Here is a 17,453-nt window from a genome sequence, read left to right as displayed (position 1 = left end):
TTTTATATGTATGCATGTATTGCCTGCATGTAGGTAAGTGCACCCATGTCATGCAATGCCCTCAGAGGACAGAAGAGGCTATCGGATCCCCTGGAACTGGAGTTACTGACAGTTGTTAGCTGCCATGTGGGTGCTGGGATTCGAACCTGGGTCTTCTGCAAGAACAGCCAGTGTTCTTAACCGCTGAGCCATCTCTCCAGCCCCTTTTTTTAATTTTTTGAGACATGGTCTCCCTGTAGCCATAGCTGGCCTTGAACTTGCTATGTAGACTAGGCTGGCTTCGAACTCAAGAGATCTTCCTGCTGGGACTAAAGGCCTGTGCCACCATGCCTGACTCTATTATTTTTATATGTATGAGTATTATGCCTGCATGTATATGTGGACCTGTACTGTACAGTGCCTGCGGAGGACAGAAGAGGGCACAGAATCCCCTGGCACTGGAATTATGGATGGTTGTTAGCCTCCATGTGGGTGGTGGAAATTGAACCCAGGTCCTCTGCAAGAGTAGTCAGTGCTCTTAACCGCTAAGCCCCTTGAACGTTTCACTCTTATGCGGAACTGCCACTGCCTCATTCATGTTTGGCGATATGGTAGGGATGAAGGTAGAATGAGCCCTCATCTACTATGGCTGTGTCCTTCTAAGAACAGAAAAACTCATAGAGAAACCACTACAAGGCACAGGGAGAAGGCAGGAGGCCTCAGGAGAAGCAACCTTGCTCACACCTTGATCTCAGACCTCGAGCCTCCAGATCATAAGAGAAGAACTTTTTGTTTAAGCCACCCCGTCTGTGGTACTTTGTGACAGTGGCCTTAGGGAACAAATATACATCGTGTACAATTTTTATTAAAGCAGAAGAATATTGACCTTCTTTAAGAAAGGGCACGCTGGACTTTTGTGGGGAAGGCCTGATGGCTGTGCCATACTTCGGATAAGCAAGATGAAACAGGGCTGATGAGTGGACAGAGGATGGAGAGGGTGGAGGAGCGGTCGAGGCAGTGGAATCAGGAGTTCATTGCAGAATCTCTGCTGGACAAAAGGGTTTCACAGACCCACTCTTTCACCTTTTTATGTGCTTGACATTTTTCCATAATGAAGTATTTAGGGTTTCTCCCTAACTGAGCCGATTTCTCTAAGGTGATGACATTCAGGAGAAAGAATGTGCCTGGTGAAGGGAACAGTGGGTGAATGAGGAGGCCAGGAGGTGGGAACCAATCATGGGTTTGCCTTTTGATATCTATTCCTGTGTGGCAAAGATAGTCCCTCTCTCTGGACCTAGATATGGCTGGACAGACAGCTCAGTGGTTAAGAGCACTTGCTGCTCTTGCAGAGGACCTGGGTTCCAAAGGACCTGAGTTCGATGCCCAGCACCCACATGGTGGCTCACAACCACCTGTAACTCCAGTTCCAGGGGTTCTGATGCCCTTTTCCACAGGTACTGTATGCATGTGGTACATACTTATATGTAGGCAAAACACTCAAGCATAAAAAAATGAATCAATCTTTGTGCAGGTATGGTGGCACACACCTCTATTCCTAGCATTTGGGAGGCAGAGGCAGGTGGATCTCTGAGGCCAGCCTGGTCTACATAGTGAGTTCCAGGCCAGCCAGGGCTACAAAGATGAGACTCTGTCTAACAACAAAATCCAGGTAAGTTGAAGGGTGGGCCTTATAAACTGCAAGATAAAAGGTCATCTTTTACATGTGTGAAGGAGGTCTGGAAGACCCTGGTCCTCAGCCTTGGGACCTCGCTCAAGGTCACCACCGAGGACACCCACTGTAAAGGAATCAGGTGCTTTTGTGGGTGCCTCACTGGGGTCTTCTGCGTTGACAAACGGATTGAGACCCCTCAGCTGGTTGGGATCCCTTGGGGTGGCCTCAGATTACGGGGACTATGCAGCACTCTAGGCCCTTCAAATCCTTCATTGGCAGTCAAACCTTTTTCAGGGTTGGAGAGAATCAGATATATTTTGGGTTTTGCCTTCTTCCCACCACTTCTCCTTCGGCCCCTCCCACAGCTCCCGGGTCTCCCTAAACTGCCCTAGTCCCGGCCTCGGCCGCGCTCCGGCCCCGCCCCGCCCCGCCTCGCCCCTCCTCTTGCCCCTCCCCAGGCTCCTCCCACCGCCTTCTCTCGGGACCAGGCCCCTCCCACAGCTCCTGGGTGTCGTGTTAGGCTCCGCCCACGGCCCTTGGTTTGCCCGGGACAGCGCTCCCGCCCTGCCTGGTCCGGTCCTGCGTTCTGACCTCCGCTCTGCCTCGCTTCCTGCCCCGCGCCCCTCCCATCCGTCCTCCCCAGGCCCCGCCCACAGCTCCTGGGTCTCGCGTTAGGCTCCGCCCACGGCCCTTGTTCGTTCCAGGTCTGGCTCGCTATCCAGGCCCCGCCCACCTTCCGGCCCCGCCCTCCTCTCCCTGCCGCAAGCCCCGCCCCGCCCCGGAGCGCCGTCTGGCCGCCCTGCGGGCTCGCGATTTGGAACTCTGCTTCCCGCCGGCCCGGAGATCGACGGTTCGGTCCCAGCGTCCCGACACCGCCCAGGTTCCCTTCCTGCCGCCTCGGCTGCGGCCGTTGCGGGCTGCGCGGCTGGGCGCGCGTAGCGAATCTGCCGCGGCGAATAGGCGGCCCCGGCGCCGGCGGCCTCGCGAGAGTGCGGCGCGGAGGGACGCGGGGCGGCTGGCCTGGCGGGCTGAGGGCCGCGGGCGGAGAACAGGCAGCGGGTCGGCGGGGGGCCGTGCGGGCCCCGCGGCCCCACCATGACGGGCCGCGTGTGTCGCGGCTGCGGCGGCACGGACATCGAGTTGGACGCGGCGCGCGGCGACGCGGTGTGTACGGGGTGCGGCTCGGTGCTCGAGGACAACATCATCGTCTCGGAGGTGCAGTTCGTGGAGAACAGCGGTGGCGGCTCGTCGGCGGTCGGCCAGTTCGTGTCGCTCGACGGTGGGTCGGGCGGCGGGGACGCCGGGGCGGGCGGGGAAACAGGCGGGGCGGTCCGGCTGGCCGGCGCGCTCTACCCGTGCGCGTCCCGGTGCTCGGGGTCGGCTCTGACAGGTGTCCGCGTGCCGGGTGATCGCCCCGACCACCGGGCGGGGCAGCGGCGCAGAACGCCTCCGGTTCGGCGCAGGCTTTGGAGGTTTTGTGGGGCTCCGGGTTGTCAGAGGTGGTGTGTAGTCAGCTGCGTCCGACTTCCAGCCGCTGTGTGCGGGTCGTGGAGAGACATGACTATTGACTCCAGGTTCTAGAGTTCAAGGCACTCCAATCCATCTCTCTCCTGTTTCCTTCCTCATTCATCTAAAATGGCCTTTGTCTAAGTCACCACGTTTGTCTTCTAAAAGTTACTGTTTACGTTTTTATGTACTTTCATTTTTAGCTTCTCTGTGCTGGAGATGGAACCCTGGCATGCTAAGAACCCTGCATGTCCCCAGCTCCTTATGGAAGCTTGTGCCACATTTGGAGTTAAACCTTGTGGAAGGCTGATGCATGCAGGCTGGGGTTCCGTTCTTGCATGGCGGAGGTCCTGTTTTCCACAGTTTGCTGAAAGCCTTCTTTTTCTCCATGGAGCTATCCCTGTTCCCTCAACAGAGAGTCGCTGGAGGCCACCGGCGTGGGTCTGTGCTTCCATCCTCACGTTTGGTTGAGACAGGGTCTCCCTGTAGCCCCAGCTGTCCTGGAACTCATTATGTAGAGCAGGCTGGCCTTGAACTCAAAGAGATCTGCCTGCCTCTGCCTCCCAAGTGCTGGGACTACAGGCGTACACCACCACACCCAGCTTATTTTATTTTTTTAATTTTATGTGTGTGAGTACATTGCCTGCATGTATGTAACTGCACCTGTGTCATGCATTGCTTGCAGAGGTCAGAAGAGGGTGTTGGATTCCTCTGGAACTGGGGTTAAAGACTGTTGTTGACGGCCATGTGGGTGCTGGGATTTGAACCCGTCTTCTGCAGTGCTTCATCCAGTGCTCTTAATTGCTGAGTCCTCTTTCCAGCCCCTTTGTTTATATTTTGTAGTATCTTGAAATCAGATAACTGTGAGCGTCCAGTATCTGTCCAGCCTTTGCCTTCCTTTTCAGAACTGTAGATTTGTAGTCTTGTACTCACTTTCCCTCGTTTTAGAGCGTGTATATATTCATACATATATGTGTTTATATGTGTGTGTGTGTGGTTCTGGGACTGGACTCCAGGTCATCGCTCATGCTAAGCAAGTGCTCTGCCACTGAGCTGTACCCCATCCCTCTTTCTACATTTGATTTTAAGTTGCCCAGTCTGGACTTGAACTTGCAGTCCTCCCACCTCAGACCTCCCTTGTGCTAGGATTTCAAGTATGTGCATAAAGGCACATGCCACCATGCCCAGCTTTTATTTGTTTCTGAGACAAAGTCTCACTCTACAACTAAGGCTGTCCTGGAACTCACATTGTAGACCAGGCTGGCCTTGAACTCACAGAGATCCTCCTGCCTCTGCCTCCCAAGTGCTGGGATTAAAGGTGTGCACCACCATGCCTGGCTGTTCCTGGATTTTTGTCTCTGTCTACTCATGATATTTTTTTTAACATTTGTCAGCCTTTGATGCCAAGGTCATGTACCTCCTGAAACAAGTGGGGAATATCCCTTTACTTTCTGGAAGGGACTGTGTACAAATGATGCTCTCCTTCTCCCTCTCCCCTTCTTCCCCTCCCCCTTAGTCTCACCATGTAGCTTAGTTTGGTCTTCAACTTGGTGATTCTCAGTCTCCCACACAGCCAGGCGTACAGGCCTGTGCCTGCCAGTTCTGGTGTTCTTTCTTTCTTAGATATTTTGCGGACTTCTCCAGTGTGGCAGTTGGACCTACGATTTCTGTCATAGTGGAGGTTGTGGTTATGTTTCAGATAGTTTCTGGCTTGTCTTGGAATTACATTTTGAGAAATGGGTCCATTTGATTTGGTTGCGGAATCCATGTATGTGCATGCTAGGTAAGTGCTCTGCCACTGAGCTGTATCCCTAGTCCATTTCTGATGTCTGTAGGGTCTGTAGCGATGCCCCTTCAACTTTTTTTTTTTTAATTTATTTTTATTTTATGTGTATGCTTGTATTGCCTGCATGTAGGTTAAGTGCACCCTTGTGCAATGCCCAAGGAGGTCAGAAGAGGCTGTTGGATCCCCTGGGACGGAGTTATGGATGGTTGTTAGCTGCCATGTGGGTGCTGGGATTCAAACCTGGGTCTTCTGCAAGAATAAGAAGCGTTCTTAACCACTGAGCCATCTCTCCAGCCCCCCTTTAACTTTAAAAAAAATTTTACTTATTTTTGTTTTATGTGTATTAGTGTATTGCCTGCATATTTGTAAGTGCACCCATGTCGTGCAACGCCTGAGGAGGGCATTGGATTTTCTTATAACTGGAGTTTTAGACAGTTGTTAGCCGCCATGTGGGTGCTAGGTATCAAACCCAGCTCCTCTGCAAGAGCAGTCAGTGCTCTTAGCTGCTGAGCCATCTCTCCAGCCCTGTAACTTTTTTTTTTTTTTAACTGTTTTTTTGAGACAGGGTCTTCCTGTAGCCCCAACTGGCTCAGAACTCAGTATGTAGATCAGGGTAACCTCAGTCTGACAGAGATCTGCCTGCCTCTGCCTCCCACCCCTTAATCCTTTCTGATGCTGATACTTTGTATAGTCCCTCCTTTCCTTTCTGTCTTGCCGGATTACCCGTTTTGTTACCTTTCTTAAGAACTGACTTTGGGTTGAGTTTTCTGTCCCTGTGGTATGTTTCACATGTCACACAAGTCCTTAGGCCTCATAGGTGATGTCCCAAGGGTGTCTTCAGAACTGCTGGGACAATGGCTCTGCCATACATTGTCTACAAGGTGTTGATGCTTGTTGGAGTGACAACAGCTTGTTATGGTGGCAGACATCTAGGGCCTTCTCTGCAAAGGATTGTGCTAGCTGTACCCATGGCCTGGTGACAGTGTGTTGTCCTCACTGTGTCCTCAGAACACCAGGGAAAGTCATGTAGAGCCAGGGTGGGGTGAAGTCTCACCGTGCACACCAGGAAATGCTGCTCATAGGCATTGAGCAGGACCTCAGACAGGCTTCAGTGGCACCAAGATACCTCTCCAGAGAGTCACCCCAACAATCAGCTGTGGGGGTCCTGGGGAATGCATCGAGGAACCACAAATTCTTAGCATTGGTAGAAGGTGAAGGTCGTGCCTAGGGGGAGATGCCAGCCTTTCTTCCAAGTGTCCACATGCCTCACTTCTCCCCATCAGCATGACTTCATGGGCTGGGAACAGGTTGATTTGTCCCATCTCCTGCCCTCAGAGGTCCCTGGTGCCTTTTGCTCTGTTTGTCCTTCCTCCAGCTTCATCATAAAGCTGCACTTTGTCATTGGTGGCTGTCTTGTAAGTTCTAAGATGGTTGTCTCTTAAGTGTCTTTTTCCTAAATGTCCTAAGCTGGATACTTAACAGTGTACTCTAGGATATGTAGTTAACACGCCAAGGAGTGGGGGCTAGAGAGATGGCTCAGCAGTTAAGAGCACTGGCTGCTATTGCAGAGGAGCTGGGTTTGATTCCCAACATCCACATGGGGGCTAACAACATCTGTAACTCCAGTTCCAGGGGATCCAATGCCCTCTTCTGGCCTCCGAAGGCATTGCATGACACAGGTGCAGTTATACAGATGCAGGCAAACAGGCAGACGCACACATACACACACACACACACACACACACACACACACACGTACAAAAAAGAAAAAGATTGAACCAGGCGTGGTGGCACACATCTTTAATCCCAGCACTTGGGAGGCAGAGGCAGGTGGATCTTTGTGAGTTCAAGGCCAGCCTGGTCTACATAGTTCCAGGCCAGCCGGGGCTACAGGGAGACCCTGTCTCAAAAAAGACCAAAAAGAAAAAAAAAAAAGAAAAAGACCCCAAGGTGGGTGATGAGAGGCTTGTAGCAGGAGGATCTTGGCTGTAGAAACTTATCACCCTATACCTATGCTTGGTGTCAGGAGCTTTTGTAAGTAGCCTGTGCTAAGGGAAGAGGTGGACATTAGGGCTTTGGGCTCAAGTGCCAAATGCAAGACAGTAGGTGCTATAGAGGCTGGGATTTGGGCTCAACCATGAGGGTGAAGGCTTATCCCGTCGTACAAGGAATTGGGTGCAAAGCAGGGTTTTCTCAAAGTGCACACTCCACAGCATGCTGTGCTGTGGTCCTCCGCAGATCCCTCTGTTAGTGGGTAGTGATCCATGTGCTTTTGCTGCCTTTCTAAGACTTGGGTGACTCCCAGGGTGCTTGGTGCAGAGGGAGCTCCCACACCAAGCAACCTGAGGTTCCTGCCTCCTTAGAGTCCTTCCTCCCCTGTGCTGGGAGCATCAAACCTTGTTTGTTTCCAGGACACACGGTGTAGGCTGGGAGATTTCAGGGCATTCCTATAATCAGATTTTGTGTGTGCCTCTGTGTGTATGGACTGGGTATGGAACCCAGGGCTTCATGTGTGCCAGGGAAGCCACTAAGCAGTCCCCTAAGCAGAACTCATTATTATAATATTTATTTGTGTGTGTGTTATATGGGGTTGTGCATGCCAGGACACACATGTGGAAGTCAGGATAACTTTTGGAAGTTGATTTTCTCCTTCTACCATGTGGGTTCCAGAGATTGAACTTAGGGTGTTAGTCTTGGCAGCAAACACCTTTACCTTCTGAACCATCTTGTGAGCTCTAGAACTTTTTGTTTTTGTTTTTGTTTTTGAGGTAGGGTCTTGCTATGTAGCCCAGGCTAGCTTCAAAGTCTAGATCCTCCTTGTCAAATAATACACAAATGTAAAGGCTGTTCCCATACTGGAGATTGTGAGAGAAATGAAGGGTGGTGCTATGGGGAGGTCCCTTCTCCCTCTTTGAGTTCTGGTCAGCACGTGAGGAGGATGTTGTCTGTACTAAAGCGTGCTCAGCTTGTGACAAACCCTTGCTGTCCTAGGTGCAGCTTTCTGTGCTTTTTGCTTCCTGTAGGTCTTTTCCCTGTAATTGCACATGCCTCCCCTACTGTCCATGAGGGGGCAGTCTCTGCCAAGGCTGTCTACGTTAAGCTTCCAGCCTGCATGTTTGTTACAAAAACTTGTAGGAAATACCAAATGTTTGCTGGGCTATCTGTAAGACATATCTGCAGTGCATATCTGTAATTCCAGCACTTTAGAGGTTGAGTCAGGAAGACTGTGAGCTCTAGGCCAGCCTGTGCTACATAGTGAAACTCTGGAAGGAAGGAGGGAAGGGAAGAAGGGGACAGGAAAATACCCAATGTTTTTAGGAGCAGAGCACTTCTGAGATTTGAAGGCAAGAAGAGTTTGTGCTGGGAGCTTCATCCAGGGTCATTCTTGGCCTTTCTTCTCTCACACTTCAGAGCCCCTGAGCCAGCCTAACAGGTGCTAGGAGCAGCCTGTCCTGGCAGCTCTGATGTTGTGGACTAACTGCCTTTTGCCCCATGATATCTGCTCTTGTTGCACATGGAAGGCAGTGGGAGCAAGAGTCAGAAAGTGGCTCCCGGTACAGGTGCAGTAGCCCAGCAGGGAGGGAGGGGTCTGGAGTGTTGGAGACTAGGGTGTGAGGGTCCCAGCAGGAGGTGTACCTGTGGAGTAGCAGTGACTGGAGGCTTTGCAGTGTGCTTTGAAGAGCTAGAGTGGAGATGCTGGAGGAACCCAAAGATTGCAGGAAACACTCAACTGAAATAGAGGGCTTCACATTTTTGCGGGGGCAGGGGAATGAGACAAGGTCTTGCTATGTGACCCACACTAGCCTGGAACCACCTAACTGTCTGCTTTAGTCTTCTGATTACAGGCCTGCACCTCCACACTCTGCCTGCCTAAAGCCACCATTCTTTTTAATTTAAAAATCTTTTTTTTGCCGAGTGTGGTGGCACACGCCTGTAGTCCCAGCACTTGGGAGGCAGAGGCAGGTGGATCTCTGTGAGTTCAAGGCCAGCCTGGTCTGCATAGTGAGTTCCAGGACAGGTGGGGCTGCAGGGAGACCCTGCTTCAAAAAAAACAAAACAAAACAAAAAAAAAATTCTTTAAAAAAAAGAATATTTTATTTAAGTAGCCAGGCGTGGTGGTACATGCCACCACGCCCGGCTGTTATTTATTATTTTTATTTTATGTGTATGAGTGTATTGCCTGCTACATGCTACATAGTGAGTTCCAGGCCAGCTAGGGCTACAGAGAGACCCTGTTTCAAAAAGACAAAAAAAAAGTACACAACCCCTTTAATTAGAGAAAATGGGCTTTTTTTTTTCTTTTTTCTTTTTCTTCTGTTGTTACTTCTTCCTACATTTATTTATGTGACATGAGCTGTGGTGCAGGTATAGAGAAGACACTTGTGGGAGTTGGTTTTCTCTTTCCACTGTGTGGGTCCCAGTGACAGAATTCAGATTGTCAAGCACTCTTCTCTGCTGAGCCATCTGGCTAGCTCCCATTTTTTCTTTATTTCTTTCATCAATTTTTTTTTTTTTGGTCTTTTTGAGACACAGTCTCCCTGTACCCCCAGCTAGCCTGGAGCTCACTACGTAGACCAGGCTGGTCTTGAACTCACAGAGATCCACCTGCCTCTGCCTCCCGAGTGCTGGGACTACAGGCGTGCGCCACCACGCCCGGCTTCATCAAATATTTTTATTTATTATTTTTATTTCATGTGTAGTGAGTGTATTGCTTGCAAGTATGTAAGTGCAAGTATACCCATGTTGTACAGTGCCCACGGAGGTCAACAGAGGGCTTTGGATCCCCTGGTACTGGAGGTAGGACAATTGTTACCTGCTATGTGGGTGCTGCGATTGAACCCAGGTCCTCTGTAAGAGCAGCCAGTGTTCTTAACCACAAAGCCATCTCTCCAGCCCCTCTTTTTTCTTTTTTAAAATTTATTTTTTTATTTATGTGTCTGTGTATGTTTGTGTGAGTGTATGTTCCATGTATGTGGCCTTGGAGGCTAGAAGAGGGCATCAGATCCTGTGGTGCTAGTGTGACAGGAGGATTTGAGCCACCATGTGGGTGCTGGGAACTGAGCCTCACTCAGTCTTCTGGAAAAGCTGAGAGTGCTCTTAACCCCCAAGCCATCTCTCCAGCCTCCCCCATCCCCCGCTTTTTTTTTTTTTTTTTAAGACTTGGATGTTCCAGGTCCAGGCCACGTTTGCTGTCGAGGCAGAGCAGGTCCTGCTTAGCTTGCTGCTCTTCTGTACCAGAGTGCTGGTGTGCACACGCAGTGAAAGGGGTGTGGGGCTTCTTATAGAGGCTTTGCTCACCTCTCTCTTCTGTGTTTACAGGTGCTGGCAAGACCCCAACCCTGGGTGGTGGCTTCCACGTGAATTTGGGGAAGGAGTCAAGAGCACAGACCCTGCAGAACGGTATTGCCTGCTTCACTGTTGCTAGCTATGGGGTGGGCCTAGGAGAGGGGTGTGTTGCTAGGTGAGGGTGAAAGCAGATCAGTCTTGTGCTACTTCTGGCCTGCCGTGCCCACCTTGCCAGCCCTTCCTTCCAGGCATGTTGCAGACCTTGCCAGGGCCACTCAGAGACATTCCCCTGCAGGGGAGCCTGGCCAGGGACTGTCCAGGGATGAAACAGGCAGAGAGGCCCTTCTGGGAAGGATACGGAGGATGACCTGAGTTCTGTGCTGTTGGGGTACAGATGGTGCCCAGCACACAGCTCTGAGAGACTCAGCCTTGTCAGACACTTTAGGCCTCAGGGAGCCTCCAGAAGAGGCAGCTACTACTGCATGTGTGCTGCCTCAAGCTGAAATGCAGCACAGCAGGAGCAAGATTTTATGCATGTGAAAGTCAGGGAATTCACATTTCAGTGTTCATATGAAAACATTGCAGTATACAAAGTGAATTTTTAAAACCAGGACAAAGGTAGGTCTATCACTGTCTGTCTGTCTGTCTCTATGTCATCTACTGACCTCCATTTATCATCTGTCTGTTATCTGTCATCTGTGCCATCTGTCTGTCTTGTTTAGTTCTCATCTATCATCTATCTAATCTATCATTTTTGAACTACTGGTTATTGATTTTGTTTGTTTGTTTGTTTGTTTGAGACAGGGTCTCCCTGTAGCCCCAGCTACCCTGAGACTCGCTATGTAGACCAGGCTGGCCTGGAGCTTACACAGATCTGCCTGCCTCTGCCTTCTGAGTGTTGGGATTAAAGGTGTGTGCCACCACCCTCGGCTTACCTCTTTTTCTTTTTGTACATTTTTCTTTTTAAGATAAGGTCTCATAGCCGGCAGGGGGGGCGGTGCACGCCTTTAATCCCAGCACTTGGGAGGCAGAGGCAGGCGGATCTCTGTGAGTTCAAGGCCAGCCTGGTCTACATAGTGAGTTCCAGGACAGCTGGGGCTACAGGGAGACCCTGTCTCAAAAAGACAAAAAAAAAAAAAAAAAAAAAATTAGGTCTCACTAAATTTCCCAGGCTGGCCTTGAACTCATTCGATAGCCCAGGCTGGTCTTAAACTTGTGATCCTCCTGCCTCAGTCTCCCAAGTAGGTGAGATTATGTGCCTGCACTATCAGGCCTTGCTCAAATCTGTATTCTTAATCTTAAATTGCTAAGGTGGTCTTGTGACACTTGTTTTTAAATTGAAAGATCTATATTGCATTCTGTATTGTGTCCTAGGGCGGCGCCACATCCACCACCTGGGAAGCCAGCTGCAGCTGAACCAGCACTGCCTGGACACTGCCTTCAACTTCTTCAAGATGGCCGTGAGCAAGCATCTGACCCGAGGTCGGAAAATGGCCCACGTGATTGCTGCCTGCCTCTACCTTGTTTGCCGGACTGAAGGCACACCACGTATCCTTTGTTGGGGGAGCTCCTCAGTGGATCCCACCTTGGTTCTTGGGTGATTTCCTCAAATGTTGATTCAGGAATTGAGAAGTTTGGTGTTGGTGTTACTAATAGTTTACTTATTGGATGTCCTATCCCAGCTGATACAGGACCTCCCTTTCTAAACTGTGGAGGTGGGTCTATTTAGTCTAGATTCTAAGTTCCTCCCACGTTGGGTCGCAGAGGAGCACGGGACAGCTCACATCTTGGAGCTTGTTTTCCCCCCTGGCAGCTTTGTCCCTTGAGGGGGCAGGTCTGGTCTTCCTACACACTTCCATAGCCCAGTGCTAAGCTTTGCAGGGGTGCATGTGCAGCAGGAATCCCTTCCTTTATCCTACAGAACCCTTCCTCCTAGCCTCCCAACCCTGGCATCTAGCATCCTCTGGATGTCTGCTGTGCATGTCTGTTGTCACATGTCATTTGTGGTTTCCTCCCCTTCACCCTGGGAGCCTTCATGCTTCTGTCTTCCTGCAAGTCAGGGCTGTTGCCCCTGCAGTAGGCCCCTCTCCCTGGAGGTCCTGTGGCTCTTGGTTTCTGTCATTTCCTCTGTCTAGTGTTTGCCCCACTGAGGGCCTTGGGTGACCTCTGACTCTGTCATGTCAGGCCGCCCCTTTTGCTTTGGGGTAGTTCTCAGACTTTATTTTCTAGCTGTATGTGATGTGGCCCTGAGTAACTGCATCTCCATTTGAATGTTGGTGTGTCTTCAGAGTAATTCCAGAAGTGTGATTTCTGGATCCAAAGAGACATCAGACACACTTGTCACTTTGCTACATGTTGCTGCGTCCCCCTTCAGATCACACCTGCTTGCTTTTACATCAGTAGGGTGTGAACGTGCCTCTTCCCCTGCAGCCAACAGCGTGTGTTGGGTTTTTGTCATCTGATGGAGAAGCGATGTGCACAATTGTATTTTTCTGTCTCGCTTTTTTTGTGATGCTGAATATCATAGTTTACCTTTGACAGTTGTGTTCCACTCACTAGGATTTCTGCCTTGATTCCTTCACTTGTTAAAGAAACATTTGCATTTTGTTACCTGTCATTGTTGCAGTTTACCTCAGCTCCCCGCTCCCCCCCCCATCCCCTTTGGTTATGGAGACAGTGTCTCACTGTGTAACCCTAACTGGCCTAGAACTGGCTTTGTAGACCTGGCTGGCCTCAAACTCAGAGATCTGCCTGCTTCTGCCTCCTGAGTTCTGGGATTAAAGGCCTGAGCCACCATGCCTGACTCAAGGATTCAAGCTTTTCAAAAAACTTTTTAGGGGTTGGAGAGATAGCTCAGCGGTTAAGAACACTGGTTGTTTTTGCAGAAGACCCAGGTTCAAATCCCAGCACCTACATGGCAGCTAACAACTGTCTGTAACTCAAGTTCCAGGGGATCTGACAGCCTCTTCTGAGGCTGTACTTACCTACATGTAGGCAATACATGTATACACATAAAATTTAAAAAAACAACAAAACTTGTTGTTGTTTTTTTTTCTTTTTTTTTGTCTTTTTGAGACAGGGTCTCCCTGTAGCCCCAGCTGTCCTGGAACTCACTATGTAGACCAGGCTGGCCTTGAGCTCACAGAGATCCGCCTGCCTCTGCCGCCTGAGTGCTGGGATTAAAGGCATGCGCCACCATGCCCGGCAAAGCTTGTTTTTAATATTTATTTGTCTGTGTGTGCACATGTCTGTGCAGGTGCCTGCAGAGGCCAAAAGCATCAAATCCCCTGGAGCTGGAGTTACAGGGAGTTGTGAGCCACCTGACCTGGGTGTTGTGAACCAAACAGAGCAGCAAGTGCTTTTGACTGCTGATTAATCTCTCCAGCCCAGGACTTAAAAAGCCTTTTTTTAAAGGCTGTGCGTGGTGCACACCTTTAATCCCAGCACTCAGGAGGCAGAGGCAGGCGGATCTCTGAGTTTGAGGCTAGCCTGGTCTGCATAGTGAGTTCCAGCCGGGGCTTCAGGGAGACCCTGTCTCAAAAAGACCAATAAACAAATCAATCAATAAATAGGCTTTTTAAGTGGGCAGAGGATGATACCAGAAAGGCTGATCTATATAGCCCACAGTCATCAGAAATAAAGAAGTTGCCCCTTTTAGATTAGGCGTGGTGGCCCACACTTGTAATCCTTTTACTTGGGGGCTGTGGATGGATGAATTCAAGATCATCCTTGCCTGCACAGTGAAATGGAAGCTAGCCTGGGCTACATGAGACTCTTGTCTAACAAACACAACAAACTGATATAGGCAACTTACTGAGACCTTGTCTCAAAAAGTTTAAAAAATGGCTCAGGCTATATAGCTTAGTTGGTAGAGTACTTGGTAGAGTATTGTCACCACAGAGTCCTGATCAAATACATTTGTGCAGCCCAGCCTTCTGATGCCCTGAGAAAGCAGCCCAGGCACAAAGCACCCTTCTGACCTCTGGTTTGAATCATTTGTTCAGTCTTTTAGAGGCTGTCCTTTCTGTCAACAGCTTTTCTCAGCTGAACTGGGAACACCCGGTCCTGCTGCTCTGCTCTCCCTGAGGCCATCTGCTGCTCTACAAGACAAAGCACAGAGGTTAGGGAAAGTAGCAGTTTAGGGCTTACACAGTCACACCCTGCTAGGAAAGTAGAATTTGGAATTCAGCAACCTCTAAAACAACCAGATTCAAGGGACTAAGTTGCCTAAAGCAGCCACAGCCTCTTCAAGAGAGTCTACCCAGTGTGTGCAGGTTCTCTGCAAGGTAATGGCCAGCCTGAGCTGCCTCAGTGCAAAGGCTGAGCACCATACAGTAGGGTGGGCTCCCACACAGCCACTTGAGTTCCCTGCCCTACCCCACCCCCAGCATTTGGGGGAGGCAGAAACAAGGATCAATGGTGGGATCTAAGTGGAAAATGACTCAGTGTATGCCCTACCACTCCTGATGAGTAGCAGTGTTGGCACAGACCACAGGGTAGAACAGGCAAAAGCAGGTGCTGGGCACCTCTGGATCTGGTAGAAAGGGGCTCAGTCCTCAAGGTGGGAGCTTTGAGGAGACCCTTTGTCAGCTCCATACTAAGATGTTCTGTGTTAGGATAATGCTGATGTGTCAGTTGTCTGAGGTGTGCCACACCAGGGGTGGGAGTGGTTGCTAGAGCAGTGATGTACTAGCCCTTCTTAAGGGGCTGGTCCTTCCATGGGGAGGGGGCATCAGCAGGTCTCCTGAGTCATTAGACACCATCCAGAGCACCTGTTCTCTGTTCAGCTTCAAAGCCAGGTAGTGACACTAGGTAGTGTCCTGGTAGCTGGGTCCTTATGGAGTCTTCCCTTGGGTACTGGTGCTGCCTGAGCCTTGTGTGACTCACTCCATTCCAGGCTCTGTCCAGCCCATCAGCATGGCCTAGCAGCTGTGAAGGATGCCCTCTGTCCCTCCAGGCTCCTGTTTCAGGAAGCCAGGTGCAAAGGCTCTAAGCTATGAGCCCACTTCATTTTCATGGTCTTAGATATTACACCCAAAGTTAGGCTTTTGCAAGGAGCTGTGCAGTGCAGGGGCTCAGGACAGTATGCATTGGGAGCCTCTACCAGCTGATGCTATCCATCTTGGTGGGGCAAGGAAGACAGTTCCCAGCTCCTCAATGCTTTTTCTGTCACCTTCTAGTGAGGCGTTGGCACTATGCTGGGCCAAGAGCCACAGGCCCTCTGCCCCTAAGCTTGGTGACTTTGGTTCTTGGCCTGTTATTCTTTTGGGAAGGCAGGAAGAAAAAGCTTGATGCCTCCCTGTCATGTTGCCAGAGAGAAGGCCTCAGTGCTGTGCAAAGAGGAGGTGTCAGTGCTGTACAGAGAGCAAGCATCACTCTTGTGTAGACATCCAGTATCAGTGCCGTGCAGAAAGCAGGTGTCAGTGTTGTGTGGACAACAGGCACTAGTGGTATGAAGGGAGCAAACTTCAGCATTGTATAGATAACAGGTGTGTGTGTGTGTGGACAACAGGTTTCAGAGTTGTACAGACAGCAGGTGTTGGTGTTATACAGACAGCGGGCATCGATGCCATGCAGACAGTGTGCTTTAGTGTTGCTGGTGGGCAGCTGATGTTCTAAGCCCTATTGGGTTGCATCTCATGGCTGCAGGTGTAGTAAATGCAGGCCACCTTGCTGCATGCTCAGTGCCTCTGCCCAGTGGGGCATCCTGAGAGCTCCTGCTCCAGAGGATGCTGTGGGCTGAGAACAACTGTACCAGATGGTACTATCCAGGGAACTTGAATCAGAGCAAGAGTGTGCAGCAGGTGGTGAGCAGTGAACTAGGATGAGTACTAGACTGGTTATTCTTAAGGAGGTGGAGGTTTCATCCTCTGTTCTTAGCATGTTTCTGTGGTCACCATCTCTAGTCTCTTGGGGACCATAGTGGCAGTATTGGTTAGGTAGTCTCCCACTGGCCCCATTTATCTGCTGGTTGTTTGTAGCTGGGCCTGGTGATGTAGGCCTGTAACCCAGTTTCTTGGAAGGTTGAGGCAGGAGGATCTCAAGTTCAAGGCTAACCTGGACTGTAGAATGAGTTCAAGGTTAGCCTGGGAAACTTAGTGAGACCCTAATTCAAGCTAAAGTTAAAAGGGAGGCAGAGGCAGGCAGATCTCTGTGAGTTCAAGGCCAGCCTGGTCTACATAGTGAGTTCCAGGACAGCTGGGGCTACAGGGAGACCCTGTCTCAAAAAGACCCTCCCACAAAAAAAGAACGGGGGAGCTAGGGAAGGCTTAGGGCCATAGCTCAGTGGTAGAGAGCTTTATGTGTCAGACTTAGGTTCAAGCTCCAGTGCTGAAAGAAAGAGAGGGAGGGATAGAAGGGGGGAGGGACTTCAGTGTTCTCTCTAGTTCTGCCTTATTTAAATCTCTGAACTTCAGCCCTATGGAGAATGTTTCTCAGTTTAAATCAGGTCTTGTCTGCAAATGTCCTTCCAACAAGCACAGTGCAGCCATTCAGGTCTTGTGGCTGACCTGTCAGCTTGCCCTCTTCACACAGGAACTGATCCCAATCTCCAACATTGGCTACGTTTAGGCCAGGTTGGTGTGGTAGCATTTCCAGACTTTGTCAAACCTATGAATGGCCTGAAGGGGCACTGCACACTTGGAAGTCTCTTCTAGGCCTCCAGAACATCCATCCCTTGACACCTCATTCCCCATTCTTCTCTGTGTTTGTGTCTCCTTCACAACTGGGGCTAAAGGCTTGCCAAACATAAAGTGTCACCTGCTAGAGCATGGCAGGGCTCAGATGAGCACAAAGTGGTCCCACTCCTTGAAAATTGACACTCTTGCATGGTTGGGGCTTCAGTCAGACCCTGAGCTTCCTGTTGACTTTTATGAGATCTCGGCATCCATGTTAGAAGCAGTGGTTTATCAAATGGGAGAGTATCCTGTGGTCTGGGTCCCAGGGCATCAACAGCCTTGGCTCATTTATCTGTAAACTCCCTGGACACTGCTTCCTACCAGCCAGGTGATTTTCATGTCAACAAAAGCAGTCACTTGGTTAAAAGTTGAATTCCAATATTCCTTAAAAATGTTTTTCCCCCATAGATTTATTATGAACAATTTTCTTTCTTTTTTTTTTTTTTCCTTTTGCCTCTTTTGAGCCAGGGTTTCCCTGTAGCCCCAGCTGGCCTGGAACTCACTATGTAGACCAGGCTGGCCTTGAACTCACAGAGATCGCCTGCCT

At 50.2% G+C, this 17,453-nt stretch overlaps 1 protein-coding gene across 2 annotated transcripts in view; it reads left to right on the top strand.

Moving 5' to 3' along the window:
* The first annotated feature begins 2,419 nt into the window (after window positions 1–2,419).
* The window catches only part of Brf1 (BRF1 RNA polymerase III transcription initiation factor subunit), a 50,152-nt gene continuing 35,118 nt past the window's right edge, over window positions 2,420–17,453 (top strand). The window contains exons 1-3 of one of the 2 annotated variants that reach the window (XM_008856376.3): window positions 2,420–2,930; window positions 10,263–10,343; window positions 11,604–11,777. In XM_008856376.3, coding sequence (XP_008854598.1) covers window positions 2,747–2,930; window positions 10,263–10,343; window positions 11,604–11,777 — 439 coding nt within the window. In that variant the 5' untranslated portion in view covers window positions 2,420–2,746. Of the gene's footprint in view, window positions 2,931–10,262; window positions 10,393–11,603; window positions 11,778–17,453 lie in introns of both variants that reach the window. The other variant, XM_008856378.3, reaches the window with a different exon arrangement.

Source organism: Nannospalax galili, unplaced genomic scaffold, assembly GCF_000622305.1.
Source record: "Nannospalax galili isolate Female #2095 unplaced genomic scaffold, S.galili_v1.0 scaffold68, whole genome shotgun sequence".
Classification (NCBI taxonomy): domain Eukaryota; kingdom Metazoa; phylum Chordata; class Mammalia; order Rodentia; family Spalacidae; genus Nannospalax; species Nannospalax galili.
The sequence above is the reverse complement of the archived record's forward strand: the minus strand, read 5'-3'. Positions and strand labels throughout refer to the sequence as shown.